General features: G+C 45.3%; 1 protein-coding gene across 5 annotated transcripts in view; it reads left to right on the top strand.

The window, feature by feature from the left end:
• Window positions 1–202: 202 nt before the first annotated feature.
• Window positions 203–23,164, top strand: part of ascc3 (activating signal cointegrator 1 complex subunit 3) — a 159,634-nt gene continuing 136,672 nt past the window's right edge. For 2 of the 5 annotated variants that reach the window (XM_063488582.1, XM_065471801.1), the window contains exons 1-4: window positions 206–288; window positions 864–1,013; window positions 5,226–5,376; window positions 7,297–7,874. In XM_063488582.1, the coding sequence (XP_063344652.1) occupies window positions 924–1,013; window positions 5,226–5,376; window positions 7,297–7,874 (819 nt within the window). In that variant the 5' untranslated portion in view covers window positions 206–288; window positions 864–923. The other 3 variants (XM_063488583.1, XM_063488584.1, XM_063488581.1) reach the window with 3 other exon arrangements.

Genomic DNA, 23,164 nt, shown 5'->3' on the forward strand with positions numbered 1-23,164 from the left:
TTACTTTGACTTTTCATTTCAGCCGGAGACCGCATGTCCCGTTTACACTTACTAACTCCGCCCATAAAACAGAATTCGGTGTTCGCTGGTGTGAGCTATAAGCGCACCTTCTCTGCTTACGCGGGTAATGTAGTCTTTTTATCCATGTCCTGTATACAGCCGCTTGACGTCTAAACTACAATACCCATAATCCCTAGTTTACATGCACCTTGTGTTGACATCTGCCGGTAGCGTACTCACACACTGACTGTTGGATTTGTACGTGGCGCTTTAGAAAGCAGTTGAAGCGTAAGTTTCACGTTGTGAATGGTTTATAGACTCATCTGTCGCAGTTCCTGTTGCACTAATAGTGACGACAGTGTTAAAAGTGAGTTTTAAAGAGATGTAGCAGCCAGCATGACAGCCAGCTAGCAACGCGTATACTTAACGTTAGCTTTGTGTGTAATAGTCGCGCGAGAACTTATAAAAGTCAGCTATGGCACGTTCACTAAGGCGCGTGCATTATTCTTCTGTTGGAGATGTTTGTGTTAGCCACCTGACTTCCTGTAATCCGGGACCTTTTAAGTTTCCGGAGACAACATGGATCTGTAGATACTATAAACCAAACCACTCAGTTCACCAAGAAGTTTTCCAGATCATTTCGTCCCAAGTGTCTCATTTACTCTCCCGCTAATGCAGCCAGCCTGTTCACAGGTACCATGACTACCATGACTACTGTACACGGACGGCATATTTGCTTCACAACATCAGTGGCTGTTGTGTCACGACACATAGGTCCAAAGCCCTTTGGCTGCTTTGTATTTGGAGTTGCTGTGGACGTAGAAACAATCAAGGTTCATCTTACTGTTGTGTTTGTATGTCAGCAGGTTCCAGGAGAACCATAGATCCAGGAGAACAGGTGTGTGGGGAGGGAAACAAACACAATGTCTCCTCCTCGACTCACAGGAGCACTTCGGTCCTTCTCCACTGTCAGCAAGAAGGAGGACTTCAGCGAACAGCTCTATGATCTAAAGGTGAGACTAAATAGTTTACAAATGAATTGTGTTGATAATAACCTTTGTGTATAAGTGAGGTTTCCTGGACGAACCAGCTGGTATACTAACAGACTGTCTTCATGTTGCTCTATAAAAAGAGTCGGAGCTCTGTTGAGCCCAGTATTACTGTATTCTTGACGAGCAATTACTTGATGAATTTCTTCACAAATAACATTTTAATCATTAAAGATAAATTATTCACAACCAGCTCACAGATGTATCTATAAGTACAGCTACTTTTAAGTACTACTACTTACTCTTTATTTCTGGTTGAATTTTCTGAGGTATCTTCAGTGATTACTTCATTGTATCTGTTAGAGTATTATTAGAAGGGATAGGATACATTTTCATCTTAAAGCCTTAGAGTCAGAAAGTCTGAAAACTTTTTGATAAATCTTATAGTTATGGCTGGATCAGATGCCCCTGAACCCTCCCTTGGTTATGTTGCAATAGGCCTAGGCTGTTGGGGGCTTCCCATGATGCACTGGGTGTTTCTTCTTCAATCACTGGGTTTATACACCACTCTGCATTTAATCATTAGTTATTATTAATCTCTGGCTCTCTTCCACAGTTTGTCTTTTGCTCTGTCTTCCTCCCCATACCCCTAACCAGTCGTGGCAGATGGCCCCGCCCCTCCCTGATTCTGGTTCTGCTGGAGGGTTCTTCCTATTAAAAGGAGTTTTTCCTTACCACTTTCGGCAAATGCTTGCTAATAGAGGCTGTCTGATTGCTGGGACTTCCTGTGTATTATTGTTGGGTCTTAGCTCACAGTATAAAGCAGCGTGAGGTGATGGTTGTTGTGATTTGGCCCTACATAAATACAGTTGGGTTAAAATAAGTATTCTGTGTTAGGTCTTCACCAGACATCTCCACTTTGGCCTTGTCTGTTCAGAGCACGGTGGAGCTCATTCATTAATATTTGCACAGTAAGATTAATGCGCTGCTAAGAAAAAACAAGTACTTCACCAGTGTTCTTATTTCCATCCAGATCACTTTATAGAAATTCACGCACATTCATACAAGCACTTCTTTTGTGCTCCTGTGCGTTAGTGTGCAGCAAACGCATCAGAAGCAACTTAGGCTTCAGTATTTTGCCCAAGGATACTTTGGAAGCCAGGTATCGACCCACAAACCCTCTGGTTAGCAGATGGCTCCAGCCACCTGTCCAAATTGTTTCCATCAAAGATGCTCACACGCACACACACACACACACACACACACACACACACACACACACACACACACACACACACACACACACACACACACACACACACACACACACCATGTGATTTATCAGCCTGAGATGAGAAACTCGCTGCAACAGAGGAAAAAAAAAAACCCAGATTTGCAAATCTAAGTGCTGCTGATGTAGAGAGAGGAGGCTTTTCCTGGCACTCCCTCCAAAGCAGCCATACTTGTTCAGTCTTTGTGTGCACATGCTGCGCTCTGTCTGACAGTTTCTCTGAGTTTCTCTGAGCCCTGCAGCGTCTGACTTTGGGTTGAGTTTGCTGGGGAAAGATTGACAGCTGTCTTGAGTATTCACATAATTTCTTCAGGGATTATTAAATTAATCTGATTCTGATTTCCACTCATGAATAATTTCTCCCACTGATGGACTTCAGATTGTTTTTGGAATGCCTTCACAGATCAGTGGGCAGTAACAGTTAAGATCAGTGTTTCTTCTTGGTTTTGTGTGAGCACACCTGAATGATTCAGACCAGTGAACTGCCACACCTAGCTGCTGCTAACCCTCTGATTATCTATGCAAGCAGTTCTTAATACTTAGATTTTCACATACAGCAAAAAAATGTTACTGTTCATTTATTGTGCTCGAAGAAGTTGTTTCCTCGGCTGAAAATGTAGAGTTTGAATTCTCAGAAGAAGTAAATGAATCCATTAAAAGAGCTTGTGGGGCTCTAGAGCACGTCTTCCATGTGAAGGTTCAAACACAGAGCAACCTTCCACTGCATTATAACATGTATGAGCTCAAACCAAACACCATGTTTGATAGCATAGTGTATTCCAGTGTTAGTTAAAGTCTGTCCATCAGCTCTGAGGAAACCCTGTGAGGATCTGATTGGCTGCTCACCGTTCACCAGTCAGACTAACAGTGTGTGTGCTCGTTTGTGTGTTGGAGCTGCCCTCAAACTGTGTGACTAGATCCAAATGAAAAGTTGTTCTTAGGATGCTCTCGAGGATGAAAGCAGCCATTGTGTTTGTAACGTGCAACCACGAGCCTGCTGCTTTTTTAGCCATGTTGGAGAAATACTATAAAGCAGCCGACTGACTCCAAAACTATGTAAAAATACACGGGCATGGAAGTTTGACACAGCACCTACTGTGTATCTTGTAGTGCAGGCTGAAACTATCGCCCAGGCCAAAGCTGACATGTTGTTATTGTCTCAGACTGGACAAAAGTCTGGGACAAACAAGAGGCTGAATATATCTGTAGTACAATGAAATGAAAGCTCAGCATCTGTAATGAAAATTGAATGTTTCATATTTGATATCAAGCAGTTGATGTGATTTCAACATGTTTGTTATATGACAGAAATGTTGTAGCTGTGCTGTGATAGGCTGTTTGTGACCCAAACTTTTCTGTAACATGGCTTTTGGTGAATGGATGATCTGTTTGTTGGCTCTGCTGCAGACGAGGTGGCCCGTGGCCTTTAAGTGGCTGCTGATGGCTCAGAGTAGCAACCCTAATTTTTATTGAATGGATACAAAGTTTCGTTCTGCTGGTGGCGAGCAGTCATTGGAACGTATCCCAGACTTGACAGAAGAGGTTAAGAATACAAAGTTACTGACACAGAAGTGAAATGTTTGTCATTTCTGCTGTTGGAAATAAAAACATAAACCAGTCGCTAAACTTGTGCAAATTTGTTGCACTTCAGGTCATCAAAAAATCTTATTAGACACAGATAACTAGAGTAATTACAAAACACAGTTTTTAGATGATGATGTCATTTCTTAACTGGTCCTTTGTGAAAAAGTAATTGCCTCTAAACCTAATAAGTGACTGTGCCACCCTTGGCAGCAACAGCTGCAGTCAAACATTTGTGATGATGAGCGTTCCACGTCGCTCGTCTTTGCTCTAAGTCAGCCACATCGACTGATTACGTTTTCTTGGCCAGTTCTGATTTTGTTGTTTAGTTTTTTTGAACGACCAAAACCAGTTTTTGCAGATTCTTTTTCTAAGAACTAAACCTACAAACAAAAGTCGTCTTTTCTGCAGTGAAGATGCTATTTTCATACTTCTGCATTTAGGATACGGGATCTTTTCTTACTGAAACAAATAAGAATCAAGTACTTTGCTAGAGGAAAGAGGTCAGCTGAGGTGCTGTACGCTCACCTTTACCTGCCAGATATTCAGGCCAGTTTCCTGTCCACTGCTCACTGATGACATTTCTGCTGTGCTTCCATATATTTGTGTCTGTGTTTCCTTTTCCCTGCCAGTCAGCATTACTGTTTGTAACTGAGAGGTGTCCCTGCTTTTCTTTAGTTTCTCAGATCAGCTCCTCGTGTTTAAAATGAAACTGAGCATGCTATTCAACCACTGATCTTCAGCTAGCTAAGCTCTCGTTAAATCCTCTAAGCAGAAAGTGTTTCTCCGGGGAAAAGCGAGCTGAAGTCAGCCCAACATTATCTCTCAGCTTTAGAAGACGTGCAGATGCTGATTGTAATGGAGTCGTTATGCTAATGCTTGTCCTGACCTCCTGACTGCTGAGCGCGCACGAAGAGTCCACGACACGTGTGAACTACACTGTTCTGGTGTCAGTGAAAAAACAGAAACAACGAGCATTATATTGGCAGTAAATGGGATCACCACTGATCAGTAAGCATGAAAACAAACAGAGCTGTTCCATATCACTCACAGTGTCATTGGCTTTTAGGTGAGTCGACCTCGTACTGACAAAGGTTCAAACAGTGAACCGTGGGAGTGGAGCCATGATTCAGTCTCTGGGTTCTGTTGATGAACCCTGCCCACAGTCAGTAAACTGGGCCTGTATAATTAATAGTATAGGCTCTCGTATGCTCAGTGAAATATAATAGAAACACTTGGTGTTGTTAGTAATGCACAGGCACAGTGCTGTTAAACAAAGGTGGTCATTTCCAGATACTTGTGATCAGAGCAGTGAGTGCTGCTCTTCTTGAAGTGTAATTGCATTTCTCTCTGTGACTCATTAGGCCAAGCGTCTGAAGAGACAGGAGCTGTTTGCCAGAGAGGGCCTGACGTGGCAGAAGATTGTCCATTTCTGCACCGAGCATCAGGACAAAAGTCAGCAGCAAGCTGCCAGTCAGGAGCTGAAGAGCCTGCTCCTGGCAGCCAAACAGATGGGTAAGTAAGTACACCTCAGCTGTAACTCTGTCTCGTGTTTGTGTGAAGCTGGAGAAACGTTCATGAAAACGTCAGAATGCCTGTTTCTCTTTATACTCATTAAGACCCTGAATAAAGAAGGGCGGGGCCAAAATGACATCACGCAGCGTTGTTAGGTTATATTTGGGGGAATTCTCTGCAAAAGCAACATGGAAGATTTTGCAGGTAGTTTTAATGGCTGTACTCTATCAGCTGTTAATGTGATCATGTGATTATTGTACTGTTCACACGTCTTCCATGTGAAGGTTCAAACACAGAGCAGCCTTCCACTACAGTATAACATGTATGAGCTCAAACCAAACACCATGTTTGATGGCAGAGTCTGTCCATGTGTTACTGAGCTCTGAGGAAACCCTGCGAGGATCTGATTGGCTGTATTTCTGCTCACCGTTCACCAGTCAGACTAACAGTGTGTGTGCTCGTTTGTGTGTTGGAGCTGCCCTCAAACTGTGTGACTAGATCCAAATGAAAAGTTGTTCTTAGGATGCTCTCGAGGATGAAAGCAGCCATTGTGTTTGTAACGTGCAACCACGAGCCTGCTGCTTTTTTTAGGCCGTTTTAATTGGTTTAAATCCTTTTCATCTGTTTTCACTTTGCCTCTCCAGCCTTCTTTGCTCTAGTCTGCCTCTGTCCTTTTGACATTTTTTCCTCTAATTGGACAATTATGCTGCATTTCTTTTTTTTAAGTGCAGTTCTGCTAAAGTATGAATTGTTTGGAATAATATTTAAATGAGGTGCAGGAACTTTAAACAGTTAGCTCGTGTTTGGCCTTTCCTGCTTAGAGCTGCCGACTCTTTCTAGCACTATTAATAGTGCTGTGCACAGATTTAATGGCCATATAAAACAGTGCTGCTGTCTAGGCACAGCTAATGGTAATAGAAAGGGTAAAGGTGATTGTTGCAGCAATCCTAATAATCATCATCATTAAAATGATAATCATTACATCCATTTTTCCCTTAAGATGGAAATTCTCATTTCTGCCAGTGTTTGGGCCACACTGGGTTTTATGGAAGAAAAGGAAAACCAGGTCCGTTCCTGACAGGGCAGCTAGTGTTTAATGAATGTAAATCCTGTAGGTTATAAACCACACGTGGACGTTACTGACAGAAACTTCAGTCATGCTAACAGCTGAAGCCAGTCGACTGATACTGTTGGCAGTATGTGACTGCTGAACAACATCATGCATTTAAATGAATCGATTGATTAGTGACTGCGTCCTTCTTTCCCGGTATTATTGGCTTTTTATGACTTGACATTATAACAGAGTTCATGTAGAAGGTAGAGTTTGGGTCTTCTGGTTGGCATGGTGTCAGTGTGCCTGTGAGGGCTTTCTCTGGGGCGGGTACAGGAATAACCACTTCTGTAAACTCGAACAGTTGATTTTTAAATTAAACAGTTAATTTGATTGCAGTGCAGTGTGGACACCCAAGTCTGTGAATGCAATGACTCGAACGGGGCAGCTTTGATGAGTTTGAATCTCAGTGACTTCAACCCTCGGGTCGGGGTTTTTGAAAATCTTGTCAGTGTCATAACTCAAGCAGGAGGCTGAGGGTAGAACTGGCAGCTGTACTTTGAATAGTTGGATGTGCAGGTTTGTTGCAGTTGGGAGCGTCTACAGCCAGGTGCAGTGTTTGCTTCCATGAGAAGTTCAGCCATGCCTTTGCTGCAGTTGCCTTCAGTTGTTGCATGTTTACAGGTGTCTCTACCTTCAGTTTGTCTATTTTGGGTTGCAGTCAGAGTTCGATGCCTTTACAAACTCTTGGTTCTTGCAAATATAAAATGACCAAAGTGTGTAATTGTTCAAACATGTGTGGACCTAACTGTAAATTCTGTGTATAACGCTGCAGTGCTAACTGTGGTGTACATGTGCTTGTTCCACAGTGGGTTCTGAACTCGGTCAGACGGTGGTTGAAAGCGCAGCCGTGTTTCTGTTTGAAACCTTCCACAACAAAGACCACGTTGGTACAGAGGAGACTCGGGCCATCAAACACATGTTCGGTCCCTTTCCATCATCGGCAGCTGAAGCGTCCTGCGCCTCTGTGGGTCGACTGGTGGCTTTGCTCGGTGACTCCCGAGTCGAAGACTTTATCCAGAGCCAACGCTCCCGCCGCAACCTGGACCGAAGCGCCGCTTTTGGACGCAACATTGCTTTCTCACATGACGGTTACACACTCGACCCACTGGAGGGGCTGCCCTTCTCCGGTATCCAGGAAGAGAGTGCGAGCTTGGATTTCATCAACTTTTTCAACAACCAAAAGAGTGGCAAGAAGGGCATCAATGAAGAGGCTACGTCCAGTACAGGAAGCCCCCTGACCCCGGGGGATGGCTCCATCCTGAGAACAGAAGTAGATAAATATCTGTGTGGAGGCAACATGATGTCATCCAACCCAGAGGAGCTGTGCACGTCTCTGTTTGAAATGCTGGCCTCACACAGGAGCAACGATGAGCTGCAGAACGAGGTATGTACCACTGGTCTGTTCGTATTAACCCTGAAGGTTAGGTGAATATATAACATGCGCATTAACATAAATAGGAGTCACAGGAAAATAAGGAACTCATTTTATGTAGAAGTGTTGACTGAAGTTGGTGTTTCAGGGTTGTTTTTATCCTCACACATCATCAGAAATCAGTACATTCCTCTGTCATATTTAATAACTGTCTGCACTGTTTCTTCATGTGAACCAATCAGATTGTTCGTACAGATTCACCAGTGCTACAGCATCTACACTGGTTGTTATGGTAACTTGGCTTTGCAAACACTCAGGTATAGGACATGCATCATCCTACCCTAGACCATCTAGTATGAACCCCACCTCTAAAGCACCATCTGCTGTCATGTCGTCCTCCACGGTGCTCAGCTCGTAGCGGGGTTGGAGGTCATCCATATGCTTGATTATAAACCTGACAGACTGTTTTGATGCTGAACTTTCATCACTGCATTTCTGTGAAGTTTATTGTTGTGCGACATCTATTGATTCTATCAAACTGACCTTCAGCAACACTGGAGTTATCATGTCCTGGCTGTTAAACCGAGTCATACTTGGCCTTTACCTCTGCACATTTCAGACTTATACATGGATTTGACCTTCAGTGGCAATAAAGACCTGGAAATATTAGTAGCCTAATGTGCACACAGTTAAGACCATAAGGAGAGATGCACCAGTGTTGCCAGTGCCTGACTCGGGGTTTTTTTCCCACTGTGTGACCTGGGACACTGATTAGAACTATTACTAGAAAATGATAGCAACAGTGTTACAGTAAATTCACCAGGTAACAGGATGTGGACCCTTTTTTCTTTTTCACTTGTATCCATAATTTTCCTGATAACTGCTTTGATCCTTTGCCCATATCAAGGCTCTTACTGGAGCTGCTGGTTTGTGGTTGGATATGAGCTGTGAATACACGGAGCTTTAGCTGTAGGTGTCAAAGTGATTTCAAGGTTTGATTATGTTTGTTGTTGTAAGGTTTTCGTTGTGGTGCCTTTGCTGTTTACTTTGGTCACAGGTCGAGGACATTTCAGTCCCTCTCTGTCCACGGGTATTTGAACACATCTTTGACTGTGTTGCCAAAAAAATGATGCATTCAGTGTACGTTTGGTGGTGTGGTGTTTGTTTTTTAGTAGATTCTGCAATGAAATCATCTAAATGATTAGTATAATGAATAAAATCTAATCTAACGTGTGTTCACACCAGGGCTGTTTGGTCTGTTCTTCCTCTTCGTTGAGTGCAGACACAAACACCCTTTGGAGACGTAGTGTTGGCTCCAGTTTAACTCCAGTGCTGTTCCTTCATATCGTGAACATGACCACAGTAAACAGACTATAGGTGTGAAAATAGCTGTAAATATTCACTTTGTCAAATCAAACTTATATTTTTGGAATTTCATTTTGTCTCAAGTCTGTGATTTAATGATGATGAAAACAAAGAGTGAAAATTAAACCTGATCTCAGCAGTGATGTGGATGATGTGCTGTTGTGTTCAGTGTGGCAGGGATGCACTTGTTGCCGTGCTGTTAGCCATCAGCTGTCTATTCTGGCTGAAGCCAAGAGAAGGAAAAGTGTTGCATCAATACAAAGGTATTTAGAGATATTGATGAACTTATATTCACAGTCCAAGGAACAAAAGGAAAGTGTTCCTCAGGAAAAGCAGGATGAGTCTAAAAACAGTGACTGTCATTAGCTGTGTTGCTTCTGTCAGCAGCTGAATGATCACTGCGTGCTGCTGTGCCTCTTCATATTTGCCTCAGGGTCGTCACCACAGTAGAATTTCAAACTCAGTTATATCACAGGTAGTGCTGGGCGACATGACGATATATATCGTGTGGACGACAGAAAAGTGTCTATCGTGCCATTTGTCTTCTATCGTTTCTATCGTTTCTAACCCAAATTTTATAAATTATTACATAAAATATATCATTAACCCTTTACAACTGGTCGGAGCAGGCACACTCCGTTTTACCTAACTATTTTTAAATCCCTGTAGAACTGGAACCACGTAAGGTAGCGCAATAATTTTTTTTTGCATGTGAAGTTGTACTTACATCTAATGCCATTAGCTTGCCCTAGGTCACGGTTTCCTTCCACATATAGCTTTGCAAAAATTGCATAAGAAGCATTTGCAGCAACAATAACATAATCCAGAAACACGCTTTGCCGATGGTCATAACACTTCCTACGTTGGCATATACGTCAGCGCGAACTATCGAATGTCCGCCATTACCTGCCCGAAACCGGAAGTGACGTCATTTTCGCGAAAGGGCTTATAAGCCTATGTTGGTGTTTTTAAAAGTCATGTTTGACTTTATGCTTTTCTGTATCGTTTCTGGGATGCTTAGAACTCAAATTACACTGTTGGAAATAGTTTATTTTGATGCATTATAATATTTATTTTCATTTTTCTCGTGGTTGGAAACTATTTTGTGCAACTTTTTTGTATTTACAGTTTTGAGGGATAAGCCTCTTAAATTTTTCTAACTAGAAATATATGTAAAAAAAAACCAAAAACGATTTTCAATTTTTTTGTAGTTTATTGCACTGCAATTTTTTCCAATTTATGTAGTTACTATGGACTTAATGCATACATATTATTAAAATTTGGGCTATAACGGTTGTATTGATGTGTGGAAACTTGAAATGCTCCCACAAATGGCACTACAGCATATAAAATGGAAACATAAGCTCTGGCGGACTTGGTTCTATGGTAGGTCTTAAAAGGTTAAATAGCCTGTGGCAAATATATTAGTGTTGTCTTCTCACTATACATACTCTTAACTTTATGCAAGAGAAAATAAAGTATATAAAAATGATATTTTTTGCAAAGAAACTCCATCTTGTGGTTTGCGACCTGGTGCTGCTATACGTGCACCCGGATTTGCGACATACTTTACGGTAACTCAAAACAAACACTGCACCCTCTCCACTCGCTGTTTACAGACTGCGTACTTTCTAGATGACCACAGGTCAGGTGGTATATCGTAATATATATCGTTATCGTGATATAAAATAATTCATATCGTGATAAATATTTTTTCCATATCGCCCAGCACTAATCACAGGGAAGATGTTTACCTCTGCAGCAACACCAGTGTTGGTGAAGAAGTCATTTCTTAGTCAACTTGTTCATTTTCACCATCGATCGTGGTGATACAATACATTTTACAACCTACTAATAAATACATGGGTGAGCAAACAGCACAATACCTAACATGTACATATTTTCATTATTGTAGAACAAGAGTTAAGAAAGTTAAAACTGTAGTCATGCTAAAATATAGAAGATATCAAACGTCACTGTCAGCCATACAGCTGGCTACAACCAGATGACACATTTGAATAAATTACTGTAAAAGTACAAACTTGTCACCAACATCAGCGTGCAGCTCTGCGTCCTCAGCTGTGCTGTGCAGGCCTGAAGCCCGTCCTGTTGGTCTGCTGTTCACTTTATCTCATGCTCTGGACTCAGTTCAGTATTTTATAGCCACTGTGTTAATGATAAACGATGGTGGCTCTCAGGTCATTGCTAATCTTGGACTGGTTAACATTTATGAAACTGTTTAATACTTCAGTGTTGACAAAACTGAAGCTTTACTGACACATTTAAATTCCTCCTAACATGAACATGACGGACTTGAGCTGTTAGTGAGGGATGGAGCTGTGTCTGCCTCAGTCATGTGCTTCTTTCTTTTCTGAGTCTCATTTTCAGACCAGTAACATCTGGATGTGACTAAATTTGTACTGCAAAGACTTTCTTTGTGTACTATTGTGTAGAGTTTAGACTTTGACCGAGCAGCTTGTTGTGCTGAACTTCTGCTCCATGGAAACACTATCTACATCCTGGAAAGCATACAGTCACAAAATAATTAGCATAGCTGATGTTTTTTATGCTTAAAATGATGCTTTCAGCTGTAAAAGGCTGGTGGGGTCTTGTAGTCACCCCTCCAGGAGAGGTGAGGGAGTAGACACGAAGTTTGTGAGTGCAGTAACTTGAGCTCGAGGCGTTAAATTGATACCATAGGTGTGTCTGCTAAATTGTTTTAGCCTTCATTTACCCACAAAGTTGATTCTGTTCATCTGGATGTAACGTTCGTCGCTCATCAGCTGACTTCTTCAGTCCCAGCTGACTGCAGGTTTCCAGCCTTATAAACAGGACATGACAGGACAATGACTGAAACCAGCAGTAGTGGCTGTGAGGTTCATGATCATAATATGCAATAATTGTATAAGTGTCATGAGCAGTGATCACAGAGAGCTGGGGAATGATTCCTCAGCTCTCTGCAGTCTGAAAACTCCACGTCCAGATGAACAGAATCAACCTTTTTGGGATTTCCTTGCCTGGATGATTGAGCATCAAGACTACCCTCAGTTAGTTTTTAGCTCTGCCACTGACAGACAGCTCCACCTCAGTCTAAATGGGAACTGTTGCCTCTCGGTGAACTTCAGTGAACTAGGCAGCATCAGGATCAGAATAATTTATTAATCCCTAAGGACATTATGTGGGTTACAGTTGCTCCAGGACAGTAACAGTAACAGACGAAACTATTTAAACAATGCAATATGTTACAGAATTTTCAAATGTAAGAAATCGCACTAATATTTGCAGATCACTCAATAATAAATACCAAGGACTAACAGAGGTGATTATAAATAAATATCAAGAATATTGAGATGATTTGCTGTGTCATTCTGTGGTGCATTATGGGTAATCTCAGTCTCTCACTGAGCATGCTCCTGTGACTATCCAGCACGTGTTTTTATATTTGTATTTTATATTTTTGACATAACCGTTGTATGACATGGTGAAACAGCAGCCCTGAAGAGTGAAAGCTGTTTAAATGTCCAAATACTGGAGTGTAAGTATTGTTTTTGTGTGAGGGAACACCAGCAGTGGACGGACTGAGGATTTCCTGTGCAGCTTTGGGTTTTGTTTGGATCTACGTCTTCCTGTGTAAAGCAGAAAAATCCAAATTAGGCTGCTCGTTGCACGGGTCTGTTTCTCACCCTATTTGAACCTCTAATTTGCTATTCTTCACATTTTTATATGAAGCAGGAAACCGTTCCATTTTGTGCCTGTGGATTTTCAACCACTTCACTTATATGTCCAGGCTTTCATCTGGTCCATCCTCACGCTGCCCCTACCCCACAGCCCTTCTATCAATTTAGCACAGAGTCAGAATTGTACAAGTTCAGCTGGTTCCAGTTGCTTCCAATGTTTCTCACGTAGTTGACATTTGGAAGCCAACTTTCCCACAGACATCCTCAGGTGTAGACTGCTGTGTGTGTGTGTGTGTGTGTGTGCGAGCAGAGACACACACAGAAACACACTGTGAGAGTGCACCTGCAGGCTCTCTATGCATCTACCTCTGTGTGACTCCAAAGTCAACACTAAAGTTTAAAGGCTTTGCACTCTGTGGCATTAAAGCCAACAATGGAGAAACTCGCTTCTTATTATTTCTCATTGGTGACCTTGGATTGCTGACATTTTGTGGTAGGTGCTGAGTGCAGGCGGGAACCGCGGACTGCAAAGCCATTTAGTTACATACAGATTTGGTCATGTCATTTCATAGTGAGGGGAGTGTGACCCTCTGAGTTCAGTACAGTAGCAGGGAGATATCTCAGAAACTTTTTATCTTTAGAATTTTAAGGTTATGTTGACTCCTTCCATTAGTTACTACTCATATCAACTGGTTTTCATTACAGCTGATTACCACCTAATATGCGTGGTCATCGTCATAGCAACGCGGCCGAGTGTCCTGTGACGTAATTGGTATACGACACAAACTGTAGAACAAAGGTGGAGGTGGAGGCGATGATACACCTGCTGCTCGCTCTGTGGCTTTTCGTCACACTCGGGACCACGCCGTTGGTTTTGTAGCCATCTCCCTCATCGCCGGGTTTCAAAAATGGTGGTTTTGTGCATGAGACTCTCCCATGACTCATCGAGTGACACCACTGACGAGCCAGTTGCTAGCATGCGGTCTGACGACATCACATTTTAGTACCTGCTCGGATCGCGTGGAATCCTGGCTGTGCAGGAACTATTTTAGTACCCGGTACCAAGTACTATGACCTAATGAAAACCCCGAAAACTGTGGTGAGCCGTGGCGAGTCGATCCGAGTAGGTACTAATGGAAAACAAGTAAGCCTGCAGTGTGAGAGCGAAGTGCTCTAATAGGGTGATATGGTACTATAAGGTCATTAAGATAAGATGGGGCCTGATTATTTAAGACCTTGTATGTGAGGAGCAGGATTTTGAATTCTGGATTTAACAGGGAGCCAATGAAGGGAAGCCAATACAGGAGAAATCTGCTCTCTCTTTCTAGTCCCTGTCAGGACTCTTGCTGCAGCATTTTGGATTAGCTGAAGGCTTTTCAGGGAGTTTTTAGGACTTCCTGATAATAATGAATTACAGTAGTCCAGCCTGGAAGTAATAAATGCATGAACTAGTTTTTCAGCATCACTCTGAGACAGGATATTTCTAATTTTAGAGATGTTGCACAAATGGAAGAAAGCAGTCTTACATATTTGTTTAATATGTGCGTTGAAGGACATGTCCTGGTCAAAAATGACTCCAAGGTTCCTCACAGTGTTACTGGAGGCCAAGGTAATGCCATCCAGAGTAAGAATCTGGTTAGATACCATATTTCTAAGATTTTCAGGGCCGAGTACAATAACCTCAGTTTGATCTGAATTAAGAAGCAGAAAGTTAGCGGCCATCCAGGTCTTTATGTCTTTAAGACATTCCTGCAGTTTAACTCATTGGTGTGTGTTATCTGGCTTCATGGACAGATAGAGCTGGGTGTCATCAGCATAGCAGTGAAAATGTCTTATATGTCTTCTGATGATACCAGAGCCAGAACGGACACACCGACTACGTCCTGGAGCCTGTTAATCAGGATGGTCAGTGGTGTCAAAGGCAGATGTTAACACCAGCAAAACCATGACTGTGGATGCTCCGGAGTCAGCTGACATCATAGTGTCAATAGAGACCTTAATTAATGTGATTTATGTTGAGTGACATTTACGGGAACCAGACTGAAATTTGTCGTAGATTTCACATAGATTTTTTTAAAAAGTGGTAAGTTGATCTGCAACTACTTTTTCCAGAATTTTAGGCAAAAATGGGAGCATAGAGACACACTCCCATTATCCTAACTGCTCTTTTTTTTTTATATCAACTCAACAACAGCATGCTTACAGAACCTAGGGACCACACCTGTTTAAAGAGAGGCATTGCATATCTCTACAATAGAGGGGCCAATGGCAGAGGAAGCATGTTTAAACAGCCCAGCAGATAGATTTGGACGAGTGGTGTTCCCTTTCAGTCAATTCACTCGGTACAACACATAAGTATGGGATATCACGCCCTCGCGTGTCCTGGCTGAAGAAACCTTTATTCACACCTTTAAGGCAGATGACGTGTGATGACACCCGCACGGCTCGCTGAGAACACCTCTGCTGCGTTGGGCTAGCTAGCTACTGCTAGTTAGCTCCGTTGTCTGCCGACTTGAACTTAGCTTAACTGCCCCTGTTGGTGTTAGCCTCCACCGCGCAGTTGGTGTGTAGGCTGTCCGTGGAGCACTAATTTCAAGTTTTCCTGTGCGTTTTGAAATGGACTCCAAAACGAAGCGAGCAAAGCAGAAATCTTCTCCCCTGTCCTCAGGGATGCGGATTCTGTTTGCACGACAGCGACCAGCACGATGCCTGCCCTGTCTGTCTGGGGATCGTCCACGCTAGGAGAGGGTTGACGGAGCCCGAAGCCTGTGCATTTTGTCGCCAGCTCTGGTGCTCGACCCTGGAAAGACGGGTGACGTTTGTGGAAAAAGGTGTTGGGACGCTCGGCTGTCGCACGGCATGACCCTCTTCTTTCCGAGTCTGGAGCCCTGGCTTCGTCCGAGTCCGAAGATGAGGATTATCTGGTCGATGTCCCCGCAATTAGCTGGGCTGACCACATGGAATATGTTGACGGGTTAGCCGATGACGAGCCGGAACCATACGGGAGCGCTGACGGGCTTCAGCCTGGGTTGAAGCCCGCCAGCGCTCCCCAGTAAGACGATGATGTGCTGGACATCGGCCTGGACATCCATGGTTTGTCGGAGGATGAGCAGGAGAGCTCATTGTCGGCCCAATGTGCCACCGCTGCTGCGCTGGTCGGCCACGATGACACCTCTCTTTTCTCCCTGTTTCGCCGTGCTGCTGAGAAGCTGCAGGTGGACTGGTCCTCTCCTCCGCCAGCTCAAACTGCCTTCCCATGTTCCCAGACTTTGTCTGCGAGCTAACAGCATCATAGGACAAACCTCTGTCTACCCGCGTCACTGTGCCCGGCTATGGACAGTACATGGAATTGGACGGCGCCGAGGGGGCTGGCTTAGCTAACCCACCCCTTATGGAGCCATCTCTGGCTGCTTATCTGACCCCGTCCCATAACCATGGTGTCGGCGGCCCCGCAACTCTGCCGTCCAAGCACTGCAGATTCTCTGCCTCGCAGCTGGAGAAGATTTATCGGGCTCAGGCCGGCACTACTCGCGCCATGAGCTCCGTCACCATGCTCCAGACGTACCAGGAGATGTGCCTGGCGGAGCTCGGATTGCTGGTTCCTGATGACAGCCCGCTGGCACCTCTTCTTAACGAGGTCAGAGTCACCACAGATTACATCCTCCGTGTGTCCCGCTGTGCAGCGCTCTCCCTGGGCAGAGGGATGGCTTTGACAGTAGTGGCGCAGAGGCACCTGTGGCTGACCCTCTCTGACGTCCTGGATAGGGACAGAGCTGTATATCTGGACGCACCAGTGTCTGCGGCTGGGTTATTCGGACATTCACTTGAAGCCATTCAGGCTAGATTCGATCTGAGGAAGAAGCAGACGGAGGCTCTGCACGACATCATCCCCAGGCGTCAGCCCAAGCCCGCAGCTAGCTCTCACAGGCCCGCCGCTCCTCTGACGACTGGCAAGAGACCGGCGCCCACCACTGCAATGGGTGTGCCGCCAGCGGGAGCACATCCTCCGGCCCAAGCTCCACGCCAGTCGGCCTGGAGCAAAGGCCCACCTTTGGGCCCCCAGCGGGACCCGACGCCCAGGAGGAAGAAGCCTCAGCCCTCCTAGCTGTGGTTTTGAGTGGAGAAGGGGTCCAGCAGCAGGGAGACGCTGCTTTTACCTCTCTGTTGCCGCCCAAGAGGTGCCGCTTAAGTTCTGTTCAGGTTGTCAGTACCCAGAAGGCGCTGTACTTTCCTAACACTGTCTCCCAAGCACAAAACCCCTGCACACAAAATGCCTCAGGTAACTCCCTGTTCAGGTGTGTTAAATGTTCAGGTGACCACATCGAGTGTTCCCGCTGTTTTTCATTGTTGTGCCCCAGAAAAGGTGCCTCCAACAAAATGTATGAATGTACATGTTCCCATGTTACAATCACTAAAGAGTGTTGTTTATTCTCAAACAATCACAAATGCTCAGCCTGCAGGCAGAATGAGCCAGGTCAGGCAGGTGATGCAGTCCCCTGCAGACAAACTGGAGGGGGGACAACGCCCCGCCGACGGTGCTGCAGGTCAGCTGGCTGGCTGCTCACTTCCCTCAGTGGCGCGCTTGCGCCCCCTCTCCGTGGGTGCTGCGAACCGTTGCCATGGGTTACCGGTTGCAGTTCCAGGTCAAGCCGCCTCGTTTCCAAGGAGTCGTAAACACGACTGTCAACACCGAGGCGGCCATGATACTCAGAGAGGAAATAAAGGCGCTATTGCAGAAAAGAGCAATACGAGTGGTCCCCGCTTCGGAGACAGACAAAGGTTGGTACAGCCGCTATTTTGTTGTTCCGAAAAGAGGGGGAGGGCTTCGTCCCATCCTCGACCTGCGAGTCTTGAACACGTATCTACGTACGTACGAGTTCAAGATGCTAACACTCAGACAGCTCTTGAATGCAGTCGGCCCGGGAGATTGGTTTGCAACAATCGGTCTAACAGATGCTTATTTTCATGTGGCTATACACCCGAAACACAGGCAGTTTCTGAGGTTTGCATTCAAGGGCGTAGCCTACGAATACCTAGTGCTGCCGTTCGGGCTGTCGCTCGCGAAATGTGCCGAGGCAGCGCTAGCGCCCCTCAGAGAGAGAGAGGCATCCGCATCTTAGCCTACCTGGACGACTGGGCTCTCGTAGCTTGCTCCAGAGAGCAGGCGGAGACACAGCTGTCACGTGTTCTGTCACACATTCAGACACTGGGGTTCTCTGTGAACTTTCAAAAGAGCTCGCTAATCCCGAGTCAGCAGATTTCTTTCCTCGGTTTGGAAATATGCTCGCTTTCCAGCCGCGCACGTTTGTCGGAGCACAGAGTGGCCGCGTTTCATCGCTGCCTCGCTCAGTTTCAGCTGGGACGCAGACTGCGTTTCCAGACGATATTACGCTTGTTGGGCATGATGGCATCTATGATCGCCGTAGTGCCGCTTGGACTGTTAAAAATGAGAGCGTTTCAACGCTGGAGACTCTCTCACCGCCTGTGTGCATCGCGTCACCTCCGGAGGAGGCTGATGGTAGCCGCGTCTTGCATGCTAGCTCTCCGTCCTTGGAGGGAGCCCAGGCTGCTGCATCAGGGCTCTCAGATTGGGAGGGTGTTGTTTCGCAAGGTGGTGTCCACACATGCTTCCCTAAGACGGTGGGGAGCGCTGTGCGAGGGTGCGTCAGTGAGAGGGATCTGGTCCGCAGCCCAGCGCCAGCTGCACATCAACCACTTAGAGCTGTTAGCAGTGTTCTTAGCTCTAAAACATTTCCATCCAGTTCTGGAGGGCCAGCATGTCTTAGTCAGGACGGACAATTCAACAGTGGTGTCTTACATAAACAGGCAGGGAGGAACACGCTCTCTTCCCCTGTTGTAGCTGTCTCGCTCTCTGCTGTTATGGTGCAGTGTTCATTTTCTGTCTCTAAGAGCCACCCATGTCCCGGGCCACCTGAAGCTGGGGCTGGACCTTCTCTCCAGGGGGGGTCCTCTGGTGAGAGAATGGAGGTTACACCCTTTAATAGTGGCTCAGATTTGGGATCTATTTGGCGAGGCGCAAATAGATCTTTTTGCTTCCAGGGTAAATACTCACTGCCCCCTGTTCTTCTCCATAATCGACCACAATGCACCCTTGGGCATGTACGCGCTAGCGCACCAATGGCCGGACGTGCTCCTGTATGCATTTCCCCCAGTGGAAATGATATCTCCAGTTCTAGAGAGAGTGCGTCGGCATTCCCTCTCTCTGATTCTAGTGGCCCCTTGGTGGCCCACAAGGTCGTGGTATGCAGAGATAATCAGCCTGCTAGCAGCGAGTCCTTGGCAGCTTCCTCTCCGCAGGGACCTCCTCTCTCAGGCAGGAGGAGAAGTGGTTCATCCACGCCTGGATCTGTGGCGCCTTCATGCTTACCTGCTGAGAGGTTAAACTTGATTGCTAAGGGTTTGCCACCTAGTGTGATAGCGACAATTCAGAGCGCTAGGGCCTCATCTACTAGAGGCTTGTACGCTTACAAATGGCGAGCCTTTGAGCAATGGTGCCAGGACCGCCACACTCTCCCATTTCAGTGCTCTATTGTGGATTTTTTGACATTCCTGCAGGAGCTGCTGGTTAAGGGCCTTTCATTTTCGACAGTTAAGGTTTATTTAGCAGCTATATCTGCTTGTCATATTGGCTTTGACGGGGTGACACCAGGTGCACATCCCTTTGCCATATGTTTTCTGAAAGGGGTTCGCCGGCTGAGACCCGTGCTTAAGTCCAGTGTCCCTGCTTGGGACTTGTCTTTGGTGCTGGGGGCCCTTTGTAGCCCCCCGTTTGAACCCATTCATGCGCTGTCTGTGCATCCCTCCTGCACACAGTTCTCTCCTGATGGCCACAAGGTCGTATTGCGCCCAAATGCTGCCTATTTTCCCAAGATCATGCCTGCATCTTATAGCTCTATGGAGCTTTTGCTCCCCTACTTTTGCATCTGAGGAGCAGAGGAGGATGCATTCTCTTTGTCCAGTGTGTGTGCTACGCACCTACATTGAGTGCACTCAGAATGTGCGTTTATGTGACCAGCTGTTTGTCTGCTTCGCTAATCCAAATAGAGGTAGAGCTCTGTCCAAACAGAGGCTGTCCCACTGGATTACAGAAGCTATCTCACTGGCATACGGCACCAAAGGTCTTGCTTTGCCCCAGGGGGTGAGAGCTCATTCCACCAGGGGGATGGCAACCTCATGGGCTCTTTTTAAAGGGGTGCCTGTAGCTGATATTTGTGCAGCAGCTAGTTGGGCATCACCGCACACTTTTGTGCGGTTTTATCGGTTGGGCGTTACAGCCCCTTCGGTGGCTCATACTGTCCTTTCTGCTGGGTCTACCGCTCACTAAGGATGTGGTGGTCCGATTCCGGTTCGGTGGCTGCTCTGCGGGGCGTGTATATATGTCCCATACTTATGTGTTGTACCTCGTTCCTCTCCTTCAGGGAACAGAAGTTATAGACATAACTATTCGATTTTCATTGTATCCAGCAGGAGTGAAAGGTCATGTATGGTCATTGGGTTAAAAACTAGGATAAGATAAGAGATAAGATAAGATAAGACTTTATTGATCCCACGAAGGGGAAATTTTTGCGTAAATGAGGGGGAGGTGGACCAGAGACACAAACAGACAGTATTGAAGAACCAATTCTCATACGGACGTTATTAACTTTATCCACAAAGAAATTTAGAGATTTAGAGGTCACAGGTACTGGGTGGACCACGGGGGGAAACAATAGAGCTTATGGTTTCAAATTGCACCTCCAAATTTCTCTAAGTTGATGAGATTAGCTGAGCTGAAATATCCTGATCTGGCTGTTTTTATGGTTTTGTGAAGGGAAACCCAAAGTTTCCTAAGGTGGTGCCTATGTACGTCAGGTTTAGTTGATTTCCAAAGGCGTTCTACTTTCCTACAGATTCTTCTGACTTTCCTTATCTCATCATTTATCCACGGATGAGCTCTTTCTGGGCAGCAATGACAGATTTCATAGGTGCCACCGAATTTAATATCTCCAGACAATGATTGGTAAAACACTGTGTGGCAACATCAGCATCAGTGATCACATGAGGGTCCAACAAATCAGAACATTTCAGAGCAAGCATCATCTACATCCTGATCATCTACATCCTGATCATCCACATCCTGATCATCCACATCCTGATCATCCACGTGCAGGCTGAAATCCCTGATCATTAAGACTTTCTCCAGTTGAATAGTGGAAGATAAAAAGTCTGTAAAATCCTGAATAAAAACACCAGCGGGGTTGAGAGGATGGTAAAGTAAAACACAGTAAAGTATATTTGATGAACCAACCGTATGAAGTTGTGACTCAAAGGAGGGGAAAGTCTCAGAGTCCATAACTCTGCAGGACAAACTGTCCCAGTAAACGGTGGCACGTCCACCACCACGACAGTCCAAACGTGGAGTCCCGATGAATTGACAGCCGACCGGGCAGAGCTCATTAAGGTGGACAAATTCATTCTCCCGCTGCCAGGATTCAATGAGAAACATAAATCCAAACTGTTACTGATAAAAAAAAAAAGTCGTTTAGTCGTATGATTTGTTGGCTATGGAGCGTTGAGCGTTGAGGAGAGCGACCTGAAGCAGAGGTGACAGGCTGACGTCATCAACAGCTGATTGACAGCAAACAGCTGGAATGAGGACGTAGTCTCCCGGTGCCCACAGCTGTGGAACTGTGGTCCTGTTTCCTTTTGCATCGTGTTGATGGCTGGATCTGTGCGCAGTGCTTACCTGGGAAGGAAGTAAACTGGTGGAGGCAGTGTGATGCTTTGGGCCGTGATTTGGCTGGAAATCTTAGGTCCTGTGATCCATGTGGATATTATGTTGACACATACTGCCAACCTAAGCATAGTTGCAGACTATGTAACCATGGTGTGGTGGGCATAGTTCGTGGCACGGCTGCAGTGAGGCTGACACACCTGAGCCGCATCAGCTCGTCACACCTCCCCTGCCTATAAGAGCGAGCCGGGTCCTGAAGGATGAAGTTGATGTTGGTGTGTGTGGCTGGCAGCTGCAGAGCTGCAGCCTCCTGTCAGTCCTCTTTGGTTTTAAGGACGTTCAGCTTCAGGTGGTTTTCTGAGCACCAGCGGGAACAATTCTCTACCTCCACCCTGTGCGCTGTCATGTTGACACCACCATGTCGTTGGTTGGTGTGCAGTCATACAGGACGTACAGCAGGGGGCTGAGAATGCAGCCCTGTGGGGATCTGGCCTCAGTGACAGTGGGGCGGCTGGTTATGTTATGCCTACTATGTGTTTTTGTAAGACATTATTTATTTATTTATTTATTTATTTATTTATTTACATTACTTCTGGAAATTTGGAAATCACGACCAACCCTTCTGTGTTTACCACAAGCAGCTGGACTATACTTGTTAAATGTTGCTTTTCTAGTACTGATACTGATACTATCACTGGCACTGGTACTGATACTGGCACGGGTACTGGTACTAGCACTGGTACTGGTACTGATACTGGTACTAATCCATAACCTAATGATCTCACTTCCTATTATTTCTGGTTGGATGTAGTCAGATCTGTTTTGAGAAGTGTATCTGGCAGTGATCAGGTCCAAAACAAGAGTCAGAGGACTGTTCAGTTTAACTGTGTTCAGACCTGATCGTTCATCCTATCCTAGCATATCTGAGAGTTTCAAAAAGCTTTAAATCATATTAGGATGTTTGCCTTTCTCAGTAAATGTGCAGTGGAGGAACCATTGTACTGAAGGTAAGTCAGAGCTTGTGGTCCTAAGTAGCTGTTCAAAGCTTGGAGATGTGTCTGGGCTCATTATTCTGTCTCCGTCTGAGTCCTTCCCCACAAAGATCAAACCCGAGGGTGGAGTACTGCTTCTCATTTATCAGGGTGGAGATGATTCACTGCTGGTGAATGCTCCCATTTCTCGGTGTATAATTCATTGTCTGCCAGTGTTTTTCACCTTCATATTGATTTACCCACATCCACCTTTAGTGTGATTCATCGGGATACACCACACCTAATGCTGCCATGTGTTAGCCTTCCTCCGTGTTTCTCCTTCTCTCCATGACATGATTGGAGTGTTTTTATTTTCTAAATTCTGTGTGTGAGAATTGTTCATACAGTTGCTCTTCTGTCTCTCAGTGAACAAAGCCTGATGTATCGATCCTCTGATAGTTTGGTCTGCTGTTCGTGCTTTGGATACAAGTGATCCAGTTAGCACAGTATACTCTCCCCTCTTACAAACCTTTGGTCTAGCCATGATTTGATGCT

This window comes from Pelmatolapia mariae, linkage group LG10_11 (assembly GCF_036321145.2).
Source record: "Pelmatolapia mariae isolate MD_Pm_ZW linkage group LG10_11, Pm_UMD_F_2, whole genome shotgun sequence".
In the NCBI taxonomy this organism is placed as follows: domain Eukaryota; kingdom Metazoa; phylum Chordata; class Actinopteri; order Cichliformes; family Cichlidae; genus Pelmatolapia; species Pelmatolapia mariae.